Source organism: Thamnophis elegans, chromosome 3 (genome assembly GCF_009769535.1).
Source record: "Thamnophis elegans isolate rThaEle1 chromosome 3, rThaEle1.pri, whole genome shotgun sequence".
Taxonomy (NCBI): Eukaryota; Metazoa; Chordata; class Lepidosauria; order Squamata; family Colubridae; genus Thamnophis; species Thamnophis elegans.
The window spans coordinates 50963667-50978462 of record NC_045543.1 but is presented as its reverse complement, the minus strand read 5'-3'; the positions used below and the strand labels follow the sequence as shown (position 1 = coordinate 50978462).

The window sequence follows — 14796 nt, the reverse complement described above, 5'->3', positions numbered from 1 at the left end:
AAATGTGTGGCTGTTACATCTGAATTCAAATTCTCAATTACTGTCATGGAAGAATAAATACTTCTTACCACCATCATAGTTCTATCACATTTTTATTCTTCAGCTTAATTTTTTTTTATGTGTACTTCTTTAGGTACGTATCTGCCATGACCACGCCAGCTCGCATGTCTCCTGTAGATTTCCACACTCCAAGTTCTCCAAAATCACCAGCTTCACAAATGTCTCCACAAGTCTCCAGTTTAACAATGTCTGTCCCGTCTGTAGCTGTCAGTCCATTTATAGAAGAAGAGAGGCCTCTCCTGCTGGTGACCCCACCCAGGCTGCGGGAAAAATACGAGCTTCACTTACAACAGTTCAATTCTTCTTACCACCACAATCCTGTCCATGAAAGCAACAGCCTACCACCAAGTCCCCTGAGGATGGTAGAGGATGAGGAGTACGAAACCACGCAGGAATATGAACCTACACAAGAGCCTCCAAAGAAACTCGTCAACAGTCGGAGGGCCAAAAGAACAAAGCCCAATGGCCACATTTCCACTCGATTGGAAATGAACACTGGCACGAGTTGTGAGAACAGTAGCTCAGAGAGTGAGACAGAAGACGACAGGATAGGTGAAGACACACCTTTTCTGAGCATACAAAATGCTACAACCGCTGAACTAGAATCAGCTGCTACATATAGGCTCACTGACACTAGGACTAACCAAGCCAGCCGCTTCTCAACGCAGGAAGAATATCAAGCAAGATTGTCTGGTGTAATAGCTAATCAGGATCCCATCGCTGTATAAAGGAGGAGAGAGAGAGAAAGAGAGAAACACTTTAAAAAAAACCACATAGATTCACATGTAAAACTTTATTTTATATAATGAAATACTCCATGATTAAATTAAAACAATTTATTTTATTTTAGCAATTACGCTATTAGGATTTAAAAAGAAAAACACAGGAGGGGGAAAAAACTTTTATAAATTAAATATATAATGTATATACAAACGTGTTATGTGCCATATGTAGCAATTTTTTTACAGTATTTCAAAAATGAGAACGATATCAATGGTGCCTTTATGTTACGTTGAGAGCAAGTTTTGTAAAAGTTACTAGTGACTGCTGTTCCACAGTATTTTGCAGAAGTCTCTAACAGTCTGTTTCCCATCGGGTTCATGGCGACTGGCTATATGGTCTGTAAGAACTGCAACCGTTCCCTGTCTTGCTTGTCGTAGCTCTGATAAAAGAAAAAAAGAAAAATCCATACTGGCATACCAACCTAGAAACAAAACATGCTCATTTCTTCTTTGAAGAGGCTTCTATTTCCTTGCATTTTATGAGTTGCTCTCTGACAAAACAAGATTTATTTTGGAAACCTTGAGAAAATGGGGAGGTCCAATAGCCTGCCTTTGTTTTTGGTTTTTTTTTAAGGATAATACAGCTTTCAGAAGCATAGAACTATATCCAATATTAGACATCACTGTAGGTTTGTCCATTTGACTATAATTACCCAAGAATTTACTTGAATTTAAATAGGAGCTATCACTGCTACCAACAACAACCTTTTCACTGAGACACACATGGACATGCAAGCACATAGTTTTGATTTGTGTAACAATCTTTCCTAGATGTTCGCAGTGGTTTGACGGAAGCATAGTGGGATCCAATCTGACAGGAAGTCCTTCTATGCAAGCATCTTTTAAATTAATAGGATAGGTCCAAGAGCAAAGAGTTTCTTGTTTTAGTGTCCTTTGTGTAGGAGAACGTGCTACTGAATTATCCTGGGTTAAGTAAATTGAAGTACCAAAGCAGGTATTTTTAGACCATCAAGGAAGTGGATAAAAGCAGAGAAAATGTAATACCCACTGCTAAAATTACAGTAATTTTGAAACAATATTTTCAGGTAGAGCACTTTTTTTTTCCACTTTAAATTGGGATGATCCATACCAAAAATAGGACTTTGCAGTGGATTATCACTTCCCGTGTGCTTAAATTTTATAGTTTACATATGGGTGGAATCCAAATGTCGTAAAATAAGCTCTGATAGAAAAAGATAAACATGATCTGTATGCCTAGTGACCTATTATGTTTTTTACCTAAGTATTAGTAAGACGAGCATGTTTATACTTCTCAGGCTCCCGTCATGCATGGGTTTTTGTTATATAAATATAGATATATAGATATATATGCATGTGGCCGGAAATAGATGGAAGCCGCCTTTCTTCGAGGCATGTTGGAGAAACAATTTGGACATGATAAGAGCAAATGCATTTATTTAAACTCCAGATTGGCCCAATCACTTAGAAGGATTCTATTTCTAGAGCAACCACATCGAGACAGGTGAAGGAAGCTTGTCTAAGTGAAATGTATTCCTCAGCGGAGAGGAACAGGAGGAGGGAGAAACAGAGTGCTGTGCTGTAGTTAGGAGTAAAGTAATCATCTATGCTATGATTTTCTCCCCCAAATATGTAACCTCTTGCCCTGCTTTATGCATCATTTGGGCAGACTAAGTTCAAACAAACAGGTCTGGTATTTAATTTGGCACCAGCAACAACATTACTGCAGCTTCTTAATTCACAAGCCAGTAATTTATTTTGGAGACCTGAATCTGGAATAAAATTAGCCTTGATTTATATCATACTATAGAATGCAGCCCAGAGGCCAAAGACTAACAAACCTATTCTCTTAGCCTTCGTAGTGTTGGCAGTCATGTCCGTTTGATACCGTTGTGAATGAAAAGCAAAATGGTTCACATAAAAATTATTTTATTAAAATAAAAACATGCCCAGTGCTCAAATTTGCTTAATAGTGGTATCTTCACAAAAGGCCTAGTCTGGAGAATTGTTAATTTGATTACAGAAGGCTAACATGGCAATCCTAGTACTATGTATTGGAAAATAATTATAGAGTGGACTTCTGCATAGCACTGGGTAGAATTGTGCTATAAAGTGATATTTACATTTCAGAAGCATCAGTAAATCACATTCCTATGATGCAACATACATTCACTGCCAGTTTCCAAATCATCATATTGACTTCAACTGGATATTGAAGCAAACTCTGGTGTTGACTACTGTTCTATTACTTTATATATGTTTCCTAATATTCACTTACAGGCTTCAATTGCATTCACTTTCTCTTGACTAAATCTGGGGGGAGTTTTCCGCATTGCCAAAACAAAACAAAACCCTAAAGCAGGGGTTTCTGGACTTCTGGACTTCAGCTCCCAGAATTTCCCAGCCAGCATGATTGGCTGGGGAATTCTGGGAATTGAGGTGCCAAGGTTTCAAGGTTTCTTAAGCATAAGGCTGGACAGATCAGAGAAAGTTTTCCAGAATGTTACCAATCCTTGACACTGAATGTCGACTATGTTGTTAATATACATACTTCTTCCAGTAATCTTTCTTCAGTTTTCTGTTGTTTCAGAGTCATTATGGCTATTGTATGTAGGCTATTCAGGGGGAATAGTGAAACAGACATGTACATATTTCACTTAGAGTACTTGATAGAGTATATTGAGGCTCCAATATAAAAGAAAACAGAAGAAATAATTTCAGATTTCAGAAAGACTATTCCAACTCTCTAGCATATGATATAGATTAAAAAGCATTTCAGAAACTAAACATTTCACCAGTTTTATCATGTTGTTCCAATAGTCTTCTGCACACATTCCTTTCTTTTAAATACATTAATGCATTGTATTCCTGCCAGGGCAGACAATGCTTCCATTACAATAATGTCCCTATAACCTTTAACTGTCTTTCCATTCATTCTTCTGAAACTAAAAACACACCTATGCGAGGCTGTCACATGTTCTCCTTTCTGTGCTTACCAATACTAAATTGGTGCATAAACTTGATCTCCCTCCATTTTGGGTGCACGTCATCATTCCCAAAACTTTTCTTGCAGTATTGAAGTTGGGATCCCCAGAAGAACCTGGGGAGAGAAATTCATGCATTTTGATTGCCTTGCCTTGCTGCTGAATCTCACTTTGGACTAGTGGATGGGGGAAGCACTACTAGACTCTTCTTGCATTTGAGCTTGTTGTCCTGGCATTGATTCCCTACTAGATATTTCCTTTGAGTGGAACTCAACTCCTGGTGACTTCATAAGCAAGGGTAGTTACTTTGATTATAATACTGCCTTTTAAAACATGGGTAAACAACTAATGTGGGCAAGGGAGAGAGTTTAAATCAATGCAATATGGCTTTCAGGAAGATGCACTGAGCAGAATTGCACGTACATTGAAAAATGGCTCTAAACCAGTTATAATTCTACCAGAAAAGAAATGCAATTAAATTAATGAGGAGTAATCATGTAACTGCATTTAAATTCATTCAGCTAAACTTAAATTTAAATTAAATCAACTTGAATTTTTGCTCTGCTCCTAATTCTTTAATTTTATGCTGGGTCCCTTCAGACTTCAGGTAGGGTAACTTGAACTGGCCAATGCAACCTTCAGTCCATAATGAAAATATGCATGCCCTGTTGTAATAGGTAACACTACTGTGCCAGTTAGCTTAATATCTTACTCTGTTAATTGATGTGTCCAGATTAGTTTGTGCATGAATATTGCTTGTTTTCTCATCATTTTGTGATGCACAATTGAATGAATTGTGATAGAGTTGGTTTTGGACAATAAGAACATTCCATCTAGATAATTAAGCTGTGGACTGCATTTATGGTTATAAATCAGTGCTACATCCATGACAGATATAAGTGTTAACTTCAATAGTGGTGTGAAGAATAGCTACGGGTTATAAGCAAGAATGGATTACAAGCCATTCCTCTCAATGACTCCCATTTCATAAAACAAAACATCATGTAGAAATATCCAATGTGGTAAGAAAACCACATACGATTGAAAGGCAATTTCAATTCTCAGGGCAATTTTATTTTATGCATTCAAACGTTATTTCATAAATGTATTGAGCGTGGTATTTCTACTCACTTCTATTTAATCTTTAATTTGGAAAAAAAAGTTATGTCAAGTGAAACAGCAGTCAGAATAAAGAATTGCTCTTATGAATGTAACTGATGCTCAAGTTCAGTTCAGACATTTCATGATAAATAGTTTGGCATCTTAAGAAAATACACCAATTAGACTTCTACATCGGATGCAGTGTACATATAACAGGGTATCCGGGATCTCTGCACCTATACATTTTCATCAGCCAACAATCTGTTTCTTTCTAAGCTCAGCCATGTTAGCCACTATTAGTGGCTAATGGACAACTAATAATGTATAGTGTTTTTTTTTTTAAGGTTGAAGTATTGTCATGCCCATATTTTCCCATGGTTGATATCAAAGTATGAAGTGGTTACTTGAATATTCAGCAAGATGTGTTGATGTATGGCTAAATTGCACATCTTTAATAAGCGACACAAGCAGAGTCTGTTTTCGACTGAATTTTTAATAGCCACAATGACTGATGCTCAACCAATCTGAAATGCTGCAGAGAAATGCAGGAAATGCAATGGCCACATATCATTTTAAGTATATATTATTTTTGTAAATACATCTTGTACATACTTGGATGTTCCATCACCATCATTTATTATCTTTATGAGTTATATATCCAATATAAGTGTAAATAACACAATGTTCCTTATTATTTATATTTAGGTGTCTGAAAGAAAAAAGAAAGTCATCATTTTATTTTAAGATATATGTCAAATATGTTTGGTTATCCCCTTTCCCCCTTTCACAATTGAAATGTACCCTTTTTTTCTTTCTTTTCTTTAAAAAGAAATAATTTATTGATCCAGAAAGAATGTATTGTAATGGAATTGTAAATAGAATGCAGAGTGGAAGGCCATAAGGTACTGATAAACTAAAGATTCTATAATCCCAAATATTAAGCAATAAGTAATTGTTGATTTATTTAAGGTTGTATTGCTCATCTTCAGTAAAAGAGGTGCTGGAATAAATTGCTACTGTGTAGTATGGGCGCAATTGGCCCTGCAGATTGTTTCAGACCATTAGATTCTCCTGCCCTCTTTTCTATTCTAGTCGGTGACACCTCTGTCAATGACACAGTTCTGATGTCATCTGTTCTCTTGTCAATCTCTCTCTCCCTCCCAGTCTTCTCTGTTCTTATTGCTGAAATGGACAGACTATCCAGTCTGCTACTTGTTGCCTGTGTTCTTAGAGATCACATGTCTAATTGCTGCTAAGCAGTTTAGCATTAACCAGGGTTCAATAAAAAAAATAATAACAATAAATCCAACGGCATGTCTTACATGTCTTTAATGTTGCTAACGTAAGTGGGGCATTAAAGCAATGCAAAGCATATTTGTAACGGTGGGGATGGTAAGGAAAGTAAATATGGGCCAGGCTCATTTTTAGTTCCTTGACAAGAACAAGATTTGGTTAGACTATCGGGTTCTCATTATTATAATTTAACTTTTGCAACGGGTTTCATAGAAGCAAATGGACTTCCACTGAGTTCACCTTCTAGGCAAGTATAACTATAAGAGCATTTTTTTATCATAATCACATGCACCATCCATGCACAAATGTATGTCATTAGTCATTACATTATATACATTGTAAGCCTGGTTCCAGCATGGAGTATGTGGTTCCCACTTACTGCGCAGCATACAGTTGCCATACATCATTTATATCTCCATTTCACCATTATGTAATCCCATAAATGTCCACACACATCACTGTCAGGAGTTTCATGTATAAAATATGAAGCACTTTTTAAAGGAACATTTCTTGCAAGGTATAATCGTTCATAATAATCATAGAAATATCTGACCTTGAATCACATTGTAGCAAAATTGAACATGGAAAAGGCTAATGGAACTTGTAGAAGTCGGATGGTGTTACGCTGTACTTGATAAAACTGGTAGATAAAACGGTGCTGCACTGCGCTAGACAAGGTGTGGTTGAGCAGCTAGAAAGAACAGCTGTTTCTAATTTCTGGTTACCTACACACAGTATTCCTTCTGAGCTAGAGCAAAGTCGTTTGCTGCAACCAGATCTAAATTCTCCTGCTCAATGCAGGTTTTTTAAAACTCTTATCTTAGATACTGCATGTCTGCTATGAATTGAATGCATGTTAAGTTCTTTTCATATGCACTAGCCTGGAAGAAGGACAGGGAATATGACTCAGGTACTCAATGTGTGCTATTGCCAAGGACTTTTTTGGTTGGCATTGTATGCTGCTTATGTACACTGACTTTGTAGTGGTACATAACAGCAGTGAAACTTTCAGTCCAAGACATCTGGAAGACATCAAATTGGGGAGGGATTATTGCACACATAGAGGTTGTAGCCTATTTTCCCTAAATTAAGGTAAGAAAAATAAAATGAACTCTCATGCTCCTTCCGCCTCTCTGTACATCATGCACCCCACAAAATTAGTGGCTAATTCTAGGAACATCCTCTAAAGGCAATTTGATAATTTTTTGTTCTACCAAAAGAATAAAACTAAATGCTTTGATAAAACTAAGGCCTGTCTTTGGAAAAAAATTCAAAACCTGAGCTGCTGTTGTAAGCTAAACTGAAAACGATATCCCCATTTTTCTGTGTGGCAATTTTTCCAAATGTTATCTTCATGAAATGGAGAATAGTGTAACAAAACTGCCTCATATTTCCCTCAAATCATCTTCATCAGCACAATGAAGTTAGGAAGAAGAGAGAGAACTTGCTTGGCATGGCTTTCTAGCCCAAAAGAAAGGGCTTATCACCACAATATTCATAAGTCATACTGCTGTCTTTTTCCCCAAAAACAACAATGAAAAACTAGCTTAGTACATGGAAGTGCAAGCTGACTTGAATTCTTTCATACTTCAAGCTTATAAACAAATACACCTTGAGATATGAAGAAAATCTGGCTACTCCCATGGTGAGGATGTCTCAGTTCTTCATAGGAACAGCATTATCAAGATTTTACTACTATAGCTTAGCCATTTTAATCAGCACCAACAGAAACAGATCTATATAAACTCCACCAACAAATCTTGAACTTGTTTTATTCATAGATTACCTCTTATCTTAAAAGACCACAGAGGTTACAACGTTCAGCTCTTTGTGTTGATACAAAGGCTGATTATCAGAAAGGATTTTTAAAAAGCATTAATGCAAAATGCTAATTGCATTTACAACAATTTGGGGTATAGATCATCTTCTAAGCGATGAGAGAAGCTGAGATTTAGCAAATGAGGGCACAACCAATCCATGGACTTTCAATAGTCCATATTGAGAGTTATTATTGTTTTCTTTCCCAAAATTCCTATGCATTTGATAAAGAGGAAAAATACTTATTTCCTAAATGTTTATCAGAGATTCACTTTCAAATGAATGTGCTTACAGATTATCTTAGTTCATCATATTTTATATCAATAAATGTTATTAAAAACCAGACACAGACCATTTTAAATCCATGAGATGCTTTTAAAAAAAATGTTTGGCTTTATTGAGCCATAGGGATGTATGTCAGCAATACAGGGACATTACCAGAGTGACAGAGCCTGAGCGGATGAGATCTTTTACTACTATAATATTATTAATAAAAAGATTGCAGAAAATAGATGTTTTTTGCCTCCCAATACAATTTAAATTGCTCTTTTAGAAAGAAAAAAAATGTATTGCAGATTTTTTTTTGCCATTTGTCATACATTCTAGAAGACTTAGAAGCTACTCAGACTTAAGCTGGTGATTACCGTACATGCAACCAGAGGGCACCACTCCAATTTAATTCTTGTAAAAATTCAAATCAAATCTCAGGTATAATTCTTGAGAGCTGACATTCTTGAGGTTGTTCTTGAAAGTATCTTAGGTGCCTCCTGTGCTTCAACTGACAGCTCTTGTTTTCTATTCCCTATTCAGCAACTGTACTTTCTCTTTTCTGATTAAACTATTTCATAGAAAGCATCTTCAGGCTTATAATCACCCCCACCCCTCCACTCTTCAATGTATTAGTGTTATCAATAAGTAGGAATAGGTATGTCTGGGAAACAATTCCAGTTACTAGACAAAGAAGGAGGAAGCACTAATGAATCTCTTAAGTTTTCTCAATCAATAAGGCAATGGTGTAGTAGTACAGGGAGAAATCTCTATTTTCCATTTTAGGCAATAGGGTTAACGTCTCTTGAAATATACTTCTTGAGAAATTGGCCCTGACAAGAGCACAAAGCCATACAATCCAAATGAGAACTGAATGAATGTAAGTAATTTGCTATTTTTATTCAGAGGAGCAGAATAGCAAGGGAGGGATGTGGGGGGAGGGGTGGATGGGGTGGCGAGGGAAGATTGCATTTTCTCTGAGGAAAAAGGAGTTCCAAAATATGGTGAGTATCCCAAAATTTGAGCTAACAACCTTCATCAGCTTTATCCTAATGAGAAGAAATGTTGGGATAGATACTGATAATATTACAGAGGGCTCAAGAAGGCTTCTAGGATGAATTTTCGCAACAGAAAAAAAATAGTGAACTCCAGATGGATTTGTCTACCAACGTTGACAGTTCTGATATCCTAGGTTTGCTATCTAGGAAGGCTGCCCTTCTACTTCCTGAAGACAGGAAGTCTCCTGTTTCCTTGTCTCTGGAGAATTTAAATTTACTCTTAAACCAAAGGAGCATAATTTTTATGAGACCAAAATCCACATTTGGCATTTAAGATGCGTGCCAAGGCAGCATCCAAGAAGGAAGCAGAGGCAAATTAAAGAAGTGAACGGGGCCAAAGCAAACACTGCCGTCTATTAAATTATATTAAAACTGAAGTTCCATCAAAGTTATATGAAATAAATGTAGAGAATAAGTGTATTCCCTGTGGCGTCTTTTCTGCCTTGTTTCCAGTGTGCAGAGTAGATTTCTCTATTGCTTGCTTTACTGAAACCTCTTGAAGAACTAACTCTGCAAGATTTGCAGCATATTTTGGTAGCCACAGTCATACAACAACACATGAGCATGCACTATGTGTCTATTTCAAAGACAATTATTACTGGTGATAACTAAGGAATTATAGATTGGGGCTCCAATATTTGATCTTAATCTGCACTACCATTCTTCTCAGATAGTCAATGTGTCAGCTCCAAATATTACCAGAAACAATCTCAATGATTTAAGTAAATGTGCCAGATCTTTTTTTGATCTTTCCTATTGTCCACTGTCCCCCTTAGTCTCTTGATAGTAGGTTGCCCTACAGATAACTGTTTTATTTCAGCCTATGAATGTTCATGGTGTTTTAGTTATTTTAAATAAGGTTTGAGAAGGCCCAACCTTGAACCTTAAGGGTTGTCCTAAAAACATTGCTGGCATGTGAATTGCTGCATGTTCTGTCTTGACATATGCAAATAGAAAACTAGTTAAGATTTTTTGATTCCCTATGTTTTCCCATACATTGCCTGCAAAACATTCTTGGGATTTTGGATAAAGTTTTCGGTCAATCCCCTTTTGTTGTTGTTAGTTGCGAAGTCGTGTCTGACTGCATGGACAACGTTTCTCCAGGCTTCCCTGTCCTCTACCATCCTCTGGAGTCCATTTAAGCTCACACCTACTGCTTTAGTGACTCCATCCAGCCACTCATTCTTTGTTGTCCCCTTCTTCTTTCCCACCTTCTCCAGTGAATCCTTCCTTCTCATTAGGTGGCCAAAGTATTTGAGTTTCATCTTTAGGATCTGGCCTTCTAATGAGCAGTCAGGGTTGATTTCCTCTAGGACTGACCAGTTTGATCACCTTGCAGTCCAAGAGACTTGCAGGAATCTTCTCCAGCACCAAAGTTCAAAGGCCTCAATTATTTGGCACTCAGCATTTCTTATGGTCCAACTTTCATTCTCTTTTAGCTGAAGGCTATACTGCTGATGATGCAGATCTGATTTCATTTTTTTCTTCAGCAATATCTGAAGTTCAGCTACAAATTGTGAGCAATCGTTGTTCACTTGATCTGGAACACTATTCTTGCAAATATTCCTTCCAATACTTCAAAGGTGCTTTTTCAAAAGGCAGCTGAACTGTTTTTTCTTTGAAGAAGAAGAAAATGTTTTGCTTCTCAGCCAAGAAGCTTCATCAGTTCTGTCAGGATGTGGGAGCCATGGAAGGATTAATTCTGACAGGATGTGGAGGGTTGGAAGGATCATATTTCTTTGGAGTCATTTAAAGAGCTCTCAGGGAGAGTGCTAATGACCAGATTTCTGTAAAGAAATATGATCCTTCCAAACAGCTCCCCTTCCTGTCAGAACTCTAGACTCTAGAAAGAGGGCAGAGAAGAGCACTAAAGATAATTAGGGGACTGGAGGCTAAAACATATGTAGAACGGTTGCAGGAACTGGGTATGTTTAGTTTAATGAAAAGAAGGACTAAGGAAGACATGATAGCAGTGTTCTGATATCTTAGGGGTTGCCATAAAAAAGAGGGAGTCAAGCTATTGTCCAAAGCAACTGAGGGAAGGACAAGAAGCAACTGGTGGAAACTAAACAAGGAGAGAAGCAGCTTAGAACTGAGGAGAAATTTCCTGATAGTGAGAACAATTAATCAGTGGAACAACTTGCCTCCAGAAGTTGTGAATGCCCCAACACTTAAGAAGATGTTTGATAACCATTTGTCTGAAGTGATATAGGGTTTCCTGCCTAAGCAGGGTGTTGGACCTTCAAAGTCCCTTCCAACCCTTTTATTCTATTCTAACTAATCCTTTCATAACCCCCACCATCCTGCCAGAACCAATGAAGCTTCTTAGATGAGAAGTGAAACATCGTCTTCTTCTTACTCAAGGAAAAAACAGTCCAGATGCCTTCTGAAAAAGCACCTTTGAGACAACTATGGCCTGTATGACTGAAACTCTCCACATACATTCCTTTCAATACCTCTGCAATATGCGTGGCAGTTGTTGAAGCCACTGAGAAAACTTCTGGCCAATGTGCTACCAAATTTTAAAAGACTGTACCTATAAATGGTTCTGTAAAGTTTATGCAAATTCTTTGCCATAGCGAGTCAAGCCATTACCATGGTTGAAATAGCACTGGTTTCCCCATCTTTGATATCCTAAACATCTCATTCCAAGCTGTTCATTGCATTTGTCACTTCACAGCCAACAAACAAACACTTAAGCTAGTACCTTTGTCTTTACTACTCCAAGATGTCCAATGTGTAGCTCATTGAATAGTCCTGTGTTTTTCAGTATGCATATAACACATCATCTGCCAAGTGTAAGGACCAATTATGGTGGTAACAGAACTTCAAGAACTGGGGGAGGGGGTGTTTCCCTGTGTATTCTGACAATTCATCAGAGCATTAAATTCTTGCTCTAAAAGTCCACTAAAATATTATCAAAGAGAGAAGGGCGTTCAATGCTTGTCTTACTAATTTATCAGCTGTGTATTTGGCTCAGACATTTAAGTATTCTTTTTTGTTTGCCAGCATCATAGCTAAACAAAATAAATACTTTTTTTGTTCCAATTAAGGGGCCTTCCAGTTTGGGTGCCATGTTTACATTTGAATTCAATGATTTCTTCGTGGTTTTCATCATTTGTGGAAGTCATTGTACAAACATTCTCCTTGTTACCACATTGGTGCTACCTGAAAATATGCCTGTTGTGGGTGGGGGGGGGACATCTCTGCCCTAATCTGCTCATTAATAGAACTTTCATGCTGCCTTCACTGAATTTCAGGTTATTCTTCTCCATCCAACCCTTTCTTAAGTGTAAGCAACAATAAAAGGAGCCTTGCAATTAGGGGATGAGAAGCCATCAAGATGAGGTACCTTGACTGAATATCCCTCAAGAAGATCAAAGCATTTGCATTACCAAGCTTTGACCAAGTCCCAATTGAAGCAAGTTTGGAATTTCACTTCCATCCAGCTTCACTTGGAACCACAAGGCAGCCATATTCTTGATCACCTTACCTAGGAAAGGAAGATTAGAAAAATGGCCTATAATCACATTTTGGGAGTTCAGAAAGTGATACAAAACATATGGCTGCCTCCCGTAAACAAATGACAACATCTGGTCATTCAAGGAAGCATTAATCACCTCTTGCAACCTTGGGATCAGTTTGAAAGCAAAGGTTAAGCAAACAAGTGGATTCTTTCATCTCTTCATCTACCCCATCCATATCACTGCAGTCTCCAAGTTTACCTTCCGATGACCTGTGTTAACACCAGCATTCAGGTTGAGGAAAATCAAACCAACAAAGAATGATGAAAACGAATCACTGCAAGGACCAAATGTTTGGACCTTCCCTTTTCCAACATCTTGATGAAGAAGATACCACAGACCATGGGGAAATGTCACTGACCTCTTCATGGCAGCCAGTCTGTCAAGCATGAAAAACAGCTGGGTGACCTTGGGCCAGTCATTTCTTCTCAGTCCCACAACTCACAGGGTTGCCATTGCTGGGGAAAGGGCCACAATAAAGGTTTTAATTTGATTTAATTGAAGTAAAAAATAGAATAGAATAGAATTCTTTATTGACCAAATGAAATTGGACACACAAGGAATTTATCTTTGGTGCATATGCTCTCAGTAAAGAATAGTCTTAACTACCCAGAGTCTTTTTGGAATTGAGCAACATTAAGAAATCTAATGAATAAATAAACCAGAGGCCAAAGAATTATGTACACTGTCTTAGGTTGCACAAAAGAAAAAGGAGATACCATTAAAATTTGTATTGCTCTGTACAGAATTGGCTTACAGGTTGTTTTGGACCCAGAAGCAATAAGGAAAATCAGCATTTGCCTCTGCAGCCTGATTTTGAGAGACGATTCACAGTGATGCAAAACCTTCCTCAAAGTCTGAACAAGAAGATGGAATTGGGGTGTTTATTTAAGTTTATTAAGATTGTAGCCATGCCACCTGAAGAAATTCCCCTGGAATGCCCTTTAAAAGAGAACAGAATCACCTTCAAAAAAATGAAAACTTGTTTATAGGCTAATATTGGAATTTTAAAAGTGTAAAGAGACAAAAAAAAAGATGCCGCATTTTAGTGGCAGACTGCATCCTTGAACTTCAGCAGCAATTCAGAAGAGGTCTTGGAGACAACAACATTGCCTCAGAGAGGAATATTGGCTGTTTGGCTGCTCATTTGAGGGCAGATTTTCAATCCCGTTATCTTATATCCTGGTTGTCACACTGCAGACCTTTGGTTTAGGGCTTCCTTCTTCTCTGCACATTAACCTTCTCATCTCCCACACAACAAGCTGTTTTAAATTCATGGGACTCCATTAACGTAGCATTTCAGAAAATGAACAAGCAATTTTTACAGTACATTATCCTACCCTATTCTATTCCATTCCATTCCACTTACCTCACCACACTACACAACACCCCATCCTATTTTTATTTCCTTTATTTTATTTAAGATTTATACAGTGCCATTTGTAATAGAACTGGGCTATGCAAAACAATAAACTCCCAAACCAAATCAAAGCTAACATCTATAAAAGTTCATGACATCCCAGGACAATAGTGCAATTTGTTCATTTCCAGTCCCATTCTACCATGATGCTTGTACCCTGCACATTCTTTTTTTTTTAACTTCTGGCCCCTCTAGTCTTCAAAGGGTTCCTTTCACCTCTGCATGGATGTCTCCAGTATTATGAGAAGCACTAGGCAAACCTCTTACAGTATCACCACAATGCTGTTCTCTTTTTTTTTAATTATTTCATTTACTTTTCCCCAGAAAGGATTTTATGTGTACGAATTATATAAGAAGCTATTGTTCTTCAGCTATTTAGTAATCCCCAAATAAAATAGCTTTCTGGCTGTAGAAAGCCATATCCTGTTTCTATTCCACCCCAGATGTTCTATTTTAATTGGGAAAGTACCTGCATTCTAAAGTATCTGAATTCTAAACATGCACCCAAGA

General features: G+C 37.5%; 1 protein-coding gene across 9 annotated transcripts in view; it reads left to right on the top strand.

The window, feature by feature from the left end:
* Positions 1-4580, top strand: part of NRG1 (neuregulin 1) — a 162685-nt gene extending 158105 nt beyond the window's left edge. For all 9 annotated transcript variants that reach the window (XM_032214217.1, XM_032214216.1, XM_032214214.1 and 6 more), the window contains one exon: positions 134-4580. In XM_032214217.1, the coding sequence (XP_032070108.1) occupies positions 134-788 (655 nt within the window). In that variant the 3' untranslated portion in view covers positions 789-4580. The remainder of the gene's footprint in view (positions 1-133) is intronic.
* The last annotated feature ends 10216 nt before the right edge of the window (positions 4581-14796 follow it).